General features: G+C 60.8%; 1 protein-coding gene across 1 annotated transcript; it reads left to right on the forward strand.

Moving 5' to 3' along the window:
• The first annotated feature begins 166 nt into the window (after positions 1-166).
• On the forward strand, positions 167-12714 carry LOC104485306 (alpha-2-macroglobulin-like protein 1). The gene is made up of 36 exons (XM_086766431.1): positions 167-312; positions 719-908; positions 1312-1474; positions 1767-1819; positions 2452-2472; positions 2623-2776; positions 2928-3012; positions 3112-3244; positions 3328-3439; positions 4075-4184; positions 4350-4514; positions 4681-4908; positions 5219-5276; positions 5360-5505; positions 5758-5907; positions 6100-6312; positions 6572-6668; positions 6913-7063; positions 7243-7468; positions 7546-7672; positions 7954-8075; positions 8267-8318; positions 8569-8643; positions 8801-8977; positions 9170-9251; positions 9369-9525; positions 9677-9751; positions 9923-10079; positions 10190-10407; positions 10506-10721; positions 10795-10919; positions 11015-11105; positions 11251-11319; positions 11423-11525; positions 11652-11693; positions 12032-12714. Exons 1-36 carry the CDS (start codon positions 242-244, stop codon positions 12061-12063), a joined length of 4446 nt encoding a protein of 1481 aa, XP_086622557.1. The 5' UTR covers positions 167-241; the 3' UTR covers positions 12064-12714.
• The last annotated feature ends 1 nt before the right edge of the window (position 12715 follows it).

Below are 12715 nucleotides of genomic sequence, written 5' to 3' on the forward strand. Positions count from 1 at the left end.
CTCAAATTGCAAAAATCCGCCAGAGCCTTGAACCCAGGAGGCTGTGGGCAGACGGTAAACATTGCCTTGGCTATATCTGCAGGTCCACGCTGCATCCCTCTGCCAACCCTTGTTTGCTCACTGGATGGAAAGCAAAGATCTCATTCCAGAGCCGGCAGCAGGACAGACACAAGTCTACAGCAATCCAACACCCAGAGGAGGAGGCTGTGGCCGTCCCTGACGTCTGCTTGCAGTTGGAGACATGAGGTCCCCAGCTGTCCTGCCCATCCTGCTCCTCATCTTGCACCACACAGCTGGGGCATCTGCAGCACCGTAAGCCCTCTCCATGTCTGTCCGTCGTGTCTGGTGGGAGGGCATTTAGTCTTGCCTCCTTGGCTGGACATCATCCTTCCCGTGCATGTGATCGTTGGCCAAGGTGGAAATGTCTGGAGCGGGAGGTTGTGCCTGCCGGTGAGCCTTCGGCTGCTGCAGCTGGTGGCCCTGGGAAGGTTTATTGCGGGTGCTGCTTCACTTGCAGCCCTCGTGTGAGCAAAGCCTTTGCCTTGCTGAGCTGGGAAGTCACGGGGAGCCCAGCAGCAGAGTGGGGAGGCTGGGGGAGGTGGTTCTGCACCGCAGCACAGGTTTCTGTGCATCCAGGAGCTCTTCAAGCCCTCCATGGGGGCTGTCTCGGGATGCGTCTCGTCCCCATGCCTCTTGTGTCAGCACTTCTCCTTGCCAGGCATTACGTGGTCACATCCCCAGCCGTGCTCTACCACCCCCACACAGCGACACTGTGGGTCCATCTCAGTGGCCTCCAAAAGCCCGTCCAGGTGAACGTCCAGCTGCAGAGAGCAGACAGGACCCATAATATCACCCTGCTGGAGAGGAAGGTCCAGGAGCCTCATCTGTACCTGAACATCACCTTCCCTGTGAGTGTCACCCCAGGCACAGCTGTAAGCGTGGAGGGGGATGCCCAGGACACCCCACGGTCTCCAGGCAGAGCAGTTTCCACCAACTCCCCTGAGTTGGGGAGCTGTGGTCCTGCATGGTGCTAGGAGCAGGCATGACTTCCCCATCTTTTGGTAGGGTCTCATCCTCCACGCAGGCAAAATGACTCGAGGCTCAGCCCAGTTATTCGGTGGCTGAAGGAATCCCCCAGCAGCAGACCTGCAGACCAGGGCAGGGTGTTGGGGGGACATTTCTTCCCAGCCCCTGGCTTGGGGGAGGTGTCCCTGTGGGCAAGGAGTGCTCTGGGTCACTCAGAGCGAGCAGAGCATCCTGACCATGGCGTATCCCTCGCCCTCACCTGGTGCCTGGTGTTTCCCCTGGCAGGCTCCAGCCCCCGCCAAAGGGAAGGAGGAAATCGTAGACCTGCACGTCTCAATCCAGGGAGATTCCCTCGATGTCTCCAGCAAGAAGGAGGTGATGCTGAAAGCCCTGAGGCCTGGGGTCTTCATACAGACAGACAAGGCTGTCTACAAGCCTGGACAGCAAGGTGAGAGGAGCAGGACTGGACCGTCCCGCTTGGGCTGAAGGACCTGGTGGGAGAGAGGTGCAGGAGCTCAGCCTTGCTCCTACGCTGCATGGAAATAGGAGGGCTCAGCCTGGGATGCACTGGGACCCCCAGCACTGGCCCGGGGCAATGCCAGGACACGCTGGAGGCTGTGCTGCTCGAGGGGCTGTGCCCCACTGCGGGACTCAGGCTGAATTTCCATCCATCTTCCCCATCCTCTCTCCCTGCGGACGCACCCACCACTCACCTCTGCGTCTCCGTTTGCTCTTTCCAGTGAAGTTTCGAATTGTCTCGTTGGATAAAGACTTCGCTCCCAGCAACGAGAAGGTGAGAGCAGGACTGGGGAAGGGGGGAGGCGATGGGGCTCTTCTGCGCTGCCCTCCCACAGTCTCAGCAGGCCACGAGAGGGGTGTGGGAGTCAGGCAGCGCCTTTCCCCTTGGGAATCCTGCCTGGATGGCTGTGCTCCCCTGGGGCAGGGATGCCCTATGTTGTTCACACAGGCTAAGGAAAGAGAAAGTAGAATTGCTTGTGTGACCTGGGAGCATCCCCAGGTCAAGTTTCAGTTAGGGACATAGCAATGGTGAGCGGGAAGCAGGGAAAGTGCTGTTGACATCCATCAGACACCAGGATTAGAGGTGAGTTCAGTCTCCGGCACCCCGGAGCAATCAGCTGAGTCTCTGGAAGTGCAGGAGGTTCCCAGATGAAATGGTTGCTGGCTTCCTGTGAAGGCACTAGGAGACACCACCTCTCCGTGCCATGCTGGAAGTGCCCTCAGCTCATCCCAGCTAGAGCTGCCCTCAGGCTCAAAATCAATCCCAAAGCGAACTGAAGGCTTGGAAGATCCCACAAACAACCCTCACTCTACTCCATCCACGGCTCCGTAGATGTCCCCACCCTGGTGAGACCCTCAAGGAAGGCTTTGAATTTCTCCTCTAACCATCTTCTCTTTGCCTTGCAGCTGCCCTTTGTGTTCCTGAAGGTCAGTCTGAGGGAGAGAGGGAGGGTCCTGGGTGGTGTGGGCTTGGGAAGGCAACGCCACTGGGAGAGGAGAAACAACGCAGCTACGGGCTGTTTTATTGCGGGGTGCTGGGCTCCCCGGGGTGCTGATGTCACGTGTTCCCGTGCGCAGGATCCCAGCGGGAACCGCATCGCACAGTGGCAGGAGGTGAGCCCGCAGCAGGGTATCGTGGACCTGTCCCTCCCGCTGGCTGCGGAGCCGGCCCTGGGCACGTACATCATCGAGGTGGAGGGGAAGAGCCACTCCTTCAGTGTGGAGGAATATGGTACGCGGGGACCGGGAGGTGCATGGAGGGTGGGAGCCCCACCTTGGCATGATGTCCTTGTGGGTAGCATGTCTTGGCCCTCCTGGCCACCCAGGCACCGTTGTCCTTGTCCTCAGAGTTCCGACCCTCTCTCCCTTTCCTTCTCCATCAGTGCTGCCCAAGTTTGAGATGACCATTGATCTCCCTGCTGTGGTGCTGGAGAAGGACGAGAAGTTCCAGATGAAGATTTGTGGACGGTGAGCCCGAAACAGGCTATGCCGGGAAGAGGGACGGGATGGGGAGATCGGACATGTTGTGGTCCATCAGGCACACCCTCACCACCCTCCACCCAACAGGTACACCTACGGGAAGCCTGTCCAAGGAAAGGTCCAGGCCAGCTTGTGCCAGCCCCTCAGGCACATTGGGATCCTGTACAGTCTTAACGGTGCCCTCAAGAAAGAGATGAACTGCATCGCGCTTAGCGGGCAGGTGAGCACAGCTGCGGAGCGCAGGTGCTGCTGGGACAGCCCTTTCCTGGGATGGCTGCTAACGGGGTCGACTCTCCCCTCCAGACTGAGAACGGCTGCTTTTCAACAGAGGTTTTGATAACTGCCTTCAACCTGACCAGCTCTACGTATGAGAAGCAATTCCAAGTCCAGGCATCGCTGGTGGAGGATGGGACAGGTAGTGATGGTGACGTTCTCCAGCTTGGGGACGGGCATTGCTGCTGGTGCGTGGCTTCACGTTCATTCCCAAGTGCACCCAAATGCACGTGCCATGGGGGTGTTGCCCTTCTCCAGGGAAGCCCGAAAGCAATGCTGTGATTTAGGGGTGCAGGGACGGGGTCCAGGCAGGGAGGTGAGCCAGGTCAGTCAGGTGACACTTCCAATTCCAACCAGAGAAACGGTCAGGAGGCAAAAACGCCTTTCCAAGATCCAACCACTCTCCAAACACGACAGCTGGCAGTGAGCTGAGTCCTTGCAATGCAGAGCAGTGGCTTCACCCAGTCTGGTGGTGTGGCTTCATCCTTCGAGCTCATCCCTTACCCACCACCTCGGTCACACCAGAAACGACTGCCAGCAGCTTGGCTTCGGGAAAAAAAGAGAGACCAGGGGTTTTGCCCAGGTCCACCGGCACTGAGGTGGCCCTGCATCGTGGTGCTTTGGTGAAGAGCCTTTTCTGAAGTCTCTGCAGACTGGTTTTAGGGCTAAAACGTGCCGTCGAGGCACCTTTTCTGCACCGTGACAGGGGAGCTGGCAGCAGATAGCCTGGGCCCTGTGTCCCTGCAACACCCTCAGCTCGCCACACCCTCTCCACAGGGCTGGAGTTGAAAAACACCAAGAGCTGCAAGATTTTGCCCGAAATCTTCACTGTCACCTTTGAAAACACCGATGATTTCTACAAGCCGGGCATCCCCTACACTGGGATGGTAACGGGGGGGGGAGGAGGGGGGGGCACACCCTACAGGGCTCCCCTGCACCCAGCTGCACCCAGTTTCACTCCCACTGACCCCCCAGCCCCGTTCTCCCACCCCTGCCCTCTGCCCCACGCCTGCAGCCCAACCCCGGGCATCTCCCCTTCCTTCCCAACGCAGATGCTGCTGAAGGGAGCCGACGGCGCCGCGCTGCCGCAGAAGCAGCTCTTGCTGGTCGTTAGCCAGCAAGGAAAGGATACGAGACAGACCTTCCTGACAGACGTACAGGGGAGAGCCACCTTTGAGCTGGAGACCTCTAGTTGGAATGGCATGGTCTCCCTGCGTGTAAGCGACCCATCTACCACCCCTCGGGGGTCCCTGTGCTGCTTCCTCCAGTCGTACGGGGCTGGGCGCAGCTCCAAGCCAAGAACCTGCATCCCCCGGTGATGGGACCAGCACCTTGTGGATACTGGATGGCTTCACCACCCCAATTTCTACTTCCGTTGCTCAGGGTCAAGTAAACGAGACAGCTCACACCCAGAACCATGGCTCAACACTCGTCTTCCAACATGCCTACGCGAACCTCAGCCCCTTCTTCTCAGCGAGCAAGAGCTTCCTGCGGATCCGCCGGCTGGAGAGCGAGCTGCCCTGCAGCCAGCCCCAGCGCCTCTGGGTGGATTACATCTTCAGCAAGGAGGCCTTAGGGACTGAGCTGGAGAGGCTGGATGTGGTCTTCCTGGTGAGCTTCGGCCCAGGGAAGGAGGCATTAGGGTGGTTGTATGTGAAGGTCCACATCTACACACATGGTCATGGTCGCGTCCCTGAGGACATTGAGCAACCTGTCCTAGCTAGCCTGAGGGACCTACACATGTTGAGCAGAGATGTCTGCTGGCACTGTTGTACCTGCATGCTAGTGGGAGATTTTGGGGGTGACTGGAGACTAGGCAAGGTCAAAAACCATCCTGACATTCTTGCCTTTGGGTCCATCTTCCGTTAGGGCATTTTCACACTCAGCATCAGTTTCATTGTTCCCATTTCCTCCTCTGCAGGTTCTGGCCAAGGGGATCATTGCCACTGTCCTCAGGAAAGAGCTGCCTGCAGAGGCTGGTAGGTCCGAAGGCATGGACGGGCTGTACAGGGCTCTGCTCTCCATGCCTGGTCCTCATCCGCCCTCCTCTCCCACGGCCCAGGCCTGAGAGGTTCCTTCTCCCTGGAGCTGCCCATTGGCCCCGAGTTGGCGCCCATGGCCAAAGTGCTGGGCTATGCGGTGCTGCCTGATGGTGAGATGGTGGCTGACAGCACTGAGCTCAAGGTGGCCAAGTGTTTCACCAACAAGGTGAGTGGAAGCTGCTGGAGACAGGGGAATCGCTCCATGGCTTGTCCATAGCTGCACGCCCTGAGGTCCATCCTGCTCCAGACCTATCACAGCGTTACAGTCTCTTTAACCCACGCCCTGATCCCCAAACCCTTGAGCCTGTTTTTATCCTTATCCAGAAGAGACCTCCATGTCCATGGCTTGGTCCTGCTCCTCCATGGGAGGTGGCTCCCCCTCCTGCCCTTGCCTCCTGACGCCCCTGTCCCTCCCCAGGTGAAGATGGCTTTTTCGGAAGACAGGGCTCTGCCTGGCTCAGTGCTGCAGCTGGAGCTGGAGGCTGCCCCAGGGTCCCTGTGCGCCATCCGTGCTGTGGACCGCAGCGTGCTGCTCTTGAAGCCTGAGGCTGAGCTCAACACAGAGACGGTGAGTGGTGGCACTGCCCAAGGTCCCTTCTGCAGCCCCAGGGACCAGCTGGGGATGGCAGGGGGAAGAGATGACATTGGCTTGGGCCTCCCCTATGGGCACTCCATGCCATGGTGGCTCCTGGGTAGTCCTGCTCCTGGGCAGGGGGTAGGTACCTGGCTGGTTTTGTACCTAGCAGACGTCTATTCCCAGGTCTACAAAGTACTCCCCAAATTCGACTACCCTCGAAGCATTCAAGATCCACCGCCCTGTTCAGCATTTTCCTGGGACTTTCCCCCTGACTTTGACATTCCCATCGGCCCAATTGCACTGAGACGACAAGACTTCATTTCCCCGCTAAGGAGGCATTACTTACCTCCCCCTTTTCAGAGGAATTCCAAGATGTACACCTACAAGTTATTTCAGGTAAAGACCCTGTCTGCCTGTGTCTCCTGGTTCCTCTTCATCCAGAAGCCAACTCTGGTTTGCTCAGGGTGCTGGGAAAGCACAGCAACATCCCGTGAAAGCCCCACTTGTGGAAAAGGTCCTCCCCTTTCCCATTGACCCCAGACTCTGGTCCTTCTCCACTTGTCTTCTCCTGCAACCTTGTGACTCTTTAGTGCTGGGATGGGGATAGTCCTCCCACTGAGCTTCGGAGATGGACAACCTCTTTTCTTTTTCACAGAATGCAGCACTGAAACTTTTCACCAACGCCAAGACCAGCGATGTTTGCAGGAAGAGGTTCGGCCTGCCTGGGGCTGCGGGTCCCCAGCGTATTGGAGGTCAGCACAGCCCTCGGCTTGCCCACTCCACTGAGCCCCCCCGGGAGAAGAGAGCAGAGACCTGATGCCCACTCCTGGCTCCCGTCACCTCGGGGGGACTTGAGGCCATCCTGAAAATACACTTGGCATCAAAGGGATTGAAGAGGATTGAAAAGGATTTTGTCCATCTTGGGGCCTCCTGCAGGCGACGTCCAGCTGAGATGCAGAGACTTGTGGACCCTAATTTCTACTCTGCCTTTTCCAGGTAGCTTTCATCCTTCTGTCAGTTATTTGCTGAGGGAAGCTGATGTTCCGAGAGTGGGCAGTGGTATGCCAGCAGTTGCTGTCCAGGAAGAGCCACCAGCACCTCGGACATATTTCCCAGAGACGTGGCTGTGGGACCTGGTCCCCGTGGGGTGAGTGAGGATGGTCCCCATGGGGCTGGTCCTCTCCCCACCTCCCCTTCTGCACGGAGGGAGGCTGGGGACCTCAGGACAGCTCCTTCTCCCATAGGGAGAGAGCCAGCCCGGCTGGGAATGACACCAGCTGTGGGTGAATGTGGTGGGATGGTCTCATGATGTTCTTCATCCCACAGGGAGGGGGGCTCTGCAGAGGTGGTGCTGACGGTGCCTGACGCCATCACTGAGTGGGAAGCTGGAATGTTCTGCACGTCCCCGCAGGGCTTGGGGCTGGCCCCTGCCACCAACCTCACGGCCTTCAAGCCTTTCTTCGTGGATCTGGCGCTGCCCTACGCCGTGGTCCGCCATGAAGCCTTCACCCTTGTAGCCACTGTCTTCAACTACCTGCGGCAGTGCCTGCGGGTGAGTGGGGCTGGGGAGGGGGGCCCTGGGTCTGGGGTCTGGCGGGGGCTGATGGAGCTGTGGCCATGGTCCATCAGGTTCAGGTGACACTGGTGAACTCGGCAGAGCTGGAGGTGTCAGCAAGCGCGGATGAGGTCTATGGTGGTTGCATCTGCGCAGATGAAGCGAGGACCTTCCGATGGGGCGTGCGAGCCACCAGCCTGGGTACAGGGCACCAGGGTTGTGGTGGGACTCCCCTGCCCTACTGCTTGGGGACCCCCTTGGAGGATGGAGTGGGCTGGGAGGATGGGAGCAAATGCAATGCCACCTCTCCTCTGCTCCATTGTCACCCTCCCTCTTGCCTCCCAGCACTGTTCCTCAAGCTGGTGACCTCCATCCCAATCCAGCCAGCCCCACACAAAACCCCAGGGCTGATGCAAGCCCGTAGGGCTTTGGTGTGGGCTGGGGGGCTCCATGGGGACTGAGTACTACGCTTGTATCCACAGGGGAGGTGAACATCACTGTCAGCACCGAGGCCCTCAGCTCCAAGGAGCTCTGCGGCAATGAGATGCCTGTGGTGCCAGCCCAGGGGCGCACGGACACTGTGATAAAGCCCTTGCTGGTGCAGGTCAGACGGGTTATGGAGGAGGAAAGCAGGATGGGTCTGGGGAGAGGGTCCGAGAACCTTCGGGGTGCAGCAGGAGGACTGGAAGTGGGACAGCACCCAGCCCTGAGCCCCGGCTGCAGGCACCACCCAGGGGGACAGCGGGACACGGCTGGTGCCTTCTCCTGACTGACTCTGATGGTGCTTCCCCACAGCCTGGCGGCATCCTGGTGGAAAAGGCCCATAACTCCCTTCTCTGCCAGGAAGGTAGGACTGGCTGGGGGTGTCTGGCAGTGCCGCGGGAATGTAGGGCAGGGACACTTGGCCACTGGTCATGAAAGCCATCAGGCCAGAGGAGCCAAGGACCAGGGTCTGTAGAGGCTCCTAGCTGAGGTGCCCCAACTCAGCCTTGAGCCCATGGAAGGTCAGAGCAGGAAGGGGGGGTGGGTGAGGGTGCCGTAGGACGAGGCCAGGAGGAGCTGGGCATCCCCACTGTCATTCCCCTCTATCCCCACAGTCGCTGAAGAAATCTCCCTGGAGGTTCCTGCAAATATTTTGGAGGGCTCCCAGCGAGCCCACGTCACCGTGATGGGTAAGGGACAGGCAGGGGATGAGGGACCACCTGGGACAGGGAGGGTGCAGAGCTCCATCGCCCAGGCTCAGCAGGAGGTGGAACCACCCAGAGCAGAGATGGGAGGGGATTCGGGGGACACGGCTGATGATGGTGCTCCTCATATCCCGTGGGACAGGTGACATCATGGGCAACGCTCTGCAGAACCTGGACCGCCTCCTGGCCATGCCCTACGGCTGTGGGGAGCAGAACATGGTCCGCTTCGCCCCCAACATCTACATCCAGCAGTACCTGGAGAAGAGTGGGCAGCTGCACCCTGACATTCGTGCCAAGGCGCAGGGCTTCCTGCAGAGCGGTAAACATCCCCAGTTCCCTCCTCTCCCCGTCCCACCCTGCCCGGCTGCCGAGGGACACCACCACTCCATATCCCCCCCTCCCCATTTCCTACCTGTGCCCCAGGGTGGGTCTGCGCTGCAGGCAGCCTCTGGGGTCCCCCAAGGGGGTGAAAACCACCATGTGAAGACTCATTCCAATCTCTTCCCTGCAGGGTACCAGCGAGAGCTGCTCTACAAACACGATGATGGCTCTTACAGCGCCTTCGGGAAGAGCGATCCCGAGGGCAACACCTGGTGAGGGACCTCGCAGGGCTTGGTCCTTCAGGGACCGGCCATCCCAGGGCTCCTCCTGCCACCCAAGAGTACCCGAGCCCCTGTCTCCCATCCCCCCGTTGTCCCTCTGCCTTGTAGGCTGACAGCATTTGTCCTCAAGTCCTTTGGGCAAGCCAGAGCCTACGTGGCCATCGAGGAGCGGCACATCACGGACGCACTGCGCTGGCTGCAGAAGAAGCAACGTGAGACGGGCTGCTTCCGCAGCGTGGGGAAGCTCTTCAACAACGCCCTGCAGGTGGGTCGGTGGGCTGTGGGGGGACACTGGGACACGTGGTCAGAGCCGGGTTGGCCCCAGCACGTCCCCAGTGCGTGGGCTAGGCAGTGGGGAAGTCCCTGTGCCGGTGGTACGGCATGGCCGGACCGGTCTCCCGCTGTCCCCTTTGCAGGGTGGTGTCTCAGACGAGCTCTCGCTGTCGGCTTATGTCACGGCTGCGATGCTGGAGCTGGGGCTGTCCCCAACGGTGAGGATGACCCCATCTTCCCCAGAGGGGCTGGTGGGGCAGGGAGGGGTGCTGGGGCAGGGAGTCCGGTTGTTCCACCTCCTAGGCACAACTAATCTCACGGGACAGAACGGGGGTCTCTGAGCAACCCCCACGCCCGCGGGCTGGCTCCTGACTCTGCTCTCGTGCCAGGACCCAAAGGTGAGCTTAGCCCTGCAGTGCCTGGAGGCTTCGGTCACCGACGACCCCTACACGCAGGCCCTGCTCGCCTACGTCTTTGGGCTGGCGGGGCGCAGGGAGCAGCAGCAGACCCAGCTGCAGAGCCTGGCCCAGCACAGCATCACCGCAGGTACCACCTGACGCGGGCAGTGGCACCTCTGCCTGGGTCACCCCATCCCACCCCAAGGCTACCGCGACCCTCGGAGCAGGGGGCTGAGCTCCCGCTCCCGGCTCTCCCAGAGGGGCAGCTCCACTGGCAGAGGAAGGGGAAGGCTCTGCCCTCCTCGCAGCCCTCCTGGGCTGCTGCTGCACCGGCAGAGGTGGAGATGACTGCCTACGTCCTGCTGGCCTACCTCTCCCAGCCCCAAGTGTCCTCTGCCGACCTGACGACTGCCTCCCAAATTGTTCGCTGGCTCAGCAAGCAGCAAAACCCTTACGGGGGCTTCGCCTCCACGCAGGTACCGGCACGTGGGTCCGCGGGGCTGCTCTGAGCGTCCCTTCCCCCTACCTGTAATTACGGGTGAGTGACCCGGCTCGGTGCTTTCTCCATGCCCAGGACACTGTGGTGGCCCTGCAAGCCCTGGCCAAGTACGCCGCCCTGACGTACGGCAGCAACGGGGACTTCACGGTGAATGTGACGTCCCCGACGGGCACCAGGCAGGACTTTGTGCTGCACAACAGCAACCGGTTGGTGCTGCAGCGGGCGGCTCTGCCCGAGCTGCCGGGGACGTACAGGGTGCAAGCCCGCGGGCAGGGCTGTGCCCTGGTGCAGGTGGGTCCTGCCCGGGTTCCCCGTTGCCGTGCGGTACCCGCTCGGTGGCCCTGACCCTCCTGCATCACCCTAGGTGACCCTGCGCTATAACGTGCCACCCCCTCCGAGCACGGGGACATTCAACCTCCATGTGGAGACGGAGCCCAGGGAGTGCAGGGGGGATGCCAGCACCCGCTTCCGCCTCCTCCTCCGGGCACGGTAGGGGACGAGGCTGCCCCCGAGTTTGGGGACAATGGGAGCAGCTGAGGGAGGACGGCAGAGCCCAACCCCACCACGGGGTTCTGCCCTTGTAGGTACACGGGGGAGCGGCCCACCACCAACATGGTTGTCATCGAGGCCAAGCTGCCATCTGGCTACATCCCAGACAAGAGCTCTGTTGTGGAGGTGAGAAGCCCCCCTGCTCCACCCTGCCACTGAGTCCCTGCCCCTTGGGGGCCGTGGGACACAGAGGGGCACCCACTTGGGGTGCTGGCCCCGGCTGGGGCACCCACTGAGCAGCCACCGCCTGTCCTGCCTCACGTCCCTGCAGCTCAAGAGGCAGAAGCTGGTGAAGAAGGTGGAGGTGCAGCCCGACCAGGTGACAATTTACCTGGACCAGGTGAGATGGGGCACGGGGACGTGAACAGGACCCCGTGCGCTGGGGTGTGGGGATGCTTCCCCATCGTGGATGGCCGCAGCTCACGCCTGGGCTGTCTCCACAGCTGACAAAGGAGGAGGAGACCTTCGCCTTCACCGCTACACAGGACTTCCTAGTGAAGAACCTCCAGCCGGCCACCGTGACGCTGTACGACTACTACGAGACAGGTGAGCCTTTCCAGGGACGCGGTCCCGGGGTGCCTGGCCGAGCTGTCAGTTCACACTGACGAGCTTTGGCTCGTTAACGGGAGCAGCTCACCCTGAGCCCATTGCTCACCCTTCTTCCCATTGCAGGCGACCGCACGGATGCTGCCTACAGTGCCCCTTGCAGCTCAGGTAGGGACAGAGCGGTCACCCCACCATGGGGACCCTGATGGGGACCCATCCACCCCGAAGGGCCAGCCTGGGCTGCGCTGAGCCCCTGGACCCAGGGGAAAGAGGGCGGTGAGTGGGGATGGAGGAGCCCCACCTTGATTGATGGGGACTTGCTGGCCAGTTTGCGGGGGCAGAGGTCAGAGAGGACCCAGCTGTCCTCCCTATGGAGCTTCCCATCCACGGGTTTGGGGTCACACAGAGGATGGGACACTGAGCTCAGATGGACAGGGTCTGTCTCGGGTGGCGGAGGGCGCAGAGGGGCTCTCCACTCACAGCACGCCCCTCTTTTGATTTTGAAGAGGCTGACGGTCAGGACCAGGAAAACTTCTAGCAGAGCCTGAAGCCCGGCAGCCAGTCCCCTCCACTCACCCCAACTCCCTCATCCACCAAGGACCAGGACAGCCAACGGCCTCTGCTCCCCCCCGACCCTCCACGGGGGCAGAACGCAGCCCAGTGATGCTCAGAGCACCGTCAGCATGGCACAGCTTGCTCCGGACTCAGCCACTTCTCCCCGCAGTACCTCTCCCACCCCGCCAGGACCCAACGGAGCCACAACCGAGGGGCTGATGCAGATCCACAGCCAGAGACCTTGCCCCTGTCACAGACATTTGACTTTGGTGGCTTTAGAGGAACATCCCCGGGGCATCTCCCTCCTGCCACCCTGAGGGAGCTCCAGGGCCCCAGCTCTGGGCTCTCCCTTCCCCACGGTATTGGAACAGGACCAAGACCTCCTCGCTCCTGTCAGACCTCCTGTCCCTTCCCCAGCAGGTCCCCACTGCCACTTACCCCATCCTGCTTTCCCTGGGAACCATGGTGCTCCCCCAGCCCCCTCCCTGCCACTACCACTGTGCCACTGTCACCAAGAGGGACCTGGGGACACCTCTGCAATCCCATCAAAACAGATTCAGAGATTTGATGACGGAAAGAAGCTGCAGTCCCCCCCCAGCCCCTGCCCTGGGTCTAAATAAACACATTTGCTCAAG

Source organism: Chlamydotis macqueenii, chromosome 25 (genome assembly GCF_036417535.1).
Source record: "Chlamydotis macqueenii isolate bChlMac1 chromosome 25, bChlMac1.mat, whole genome shotgun sequence".
NCBI classification, from domain to species: Eukaryota; Metazoa; Chordata; class Aves; order Otidiformes; family Otididae; genus Chlamydotis; species Chlamydotis macqueenii.

What these genes read in the sequence shown, in the direction of transcription:
- LOC104485306 (XM_086766431.1), top strand. Translation starts at nt 242, where the DNA reads ATGAGGTCCCCAGCTGTCCTGCCCATCCTGCTCCTCATCTTGCACCAC. An exon ending in TGCCCTTTGTGTTCCTGAAG is followed by an intron (nt 2,473 to 2,622) that starts GTCAGTCTGAGG and finishes TCCCGTGCGCAG; the next exon opens with GATCCCAGCGGGAACCGCAT. An exon ending in AGGGCTGTGCCCTGGTGCAG is followed by an intron (nt 10,722 to 10,794) that starts GTGGGTCCTGCC and finishes GCATCACCCTAG; the next exon opens with GTGACCCTGCGCTATAACGT.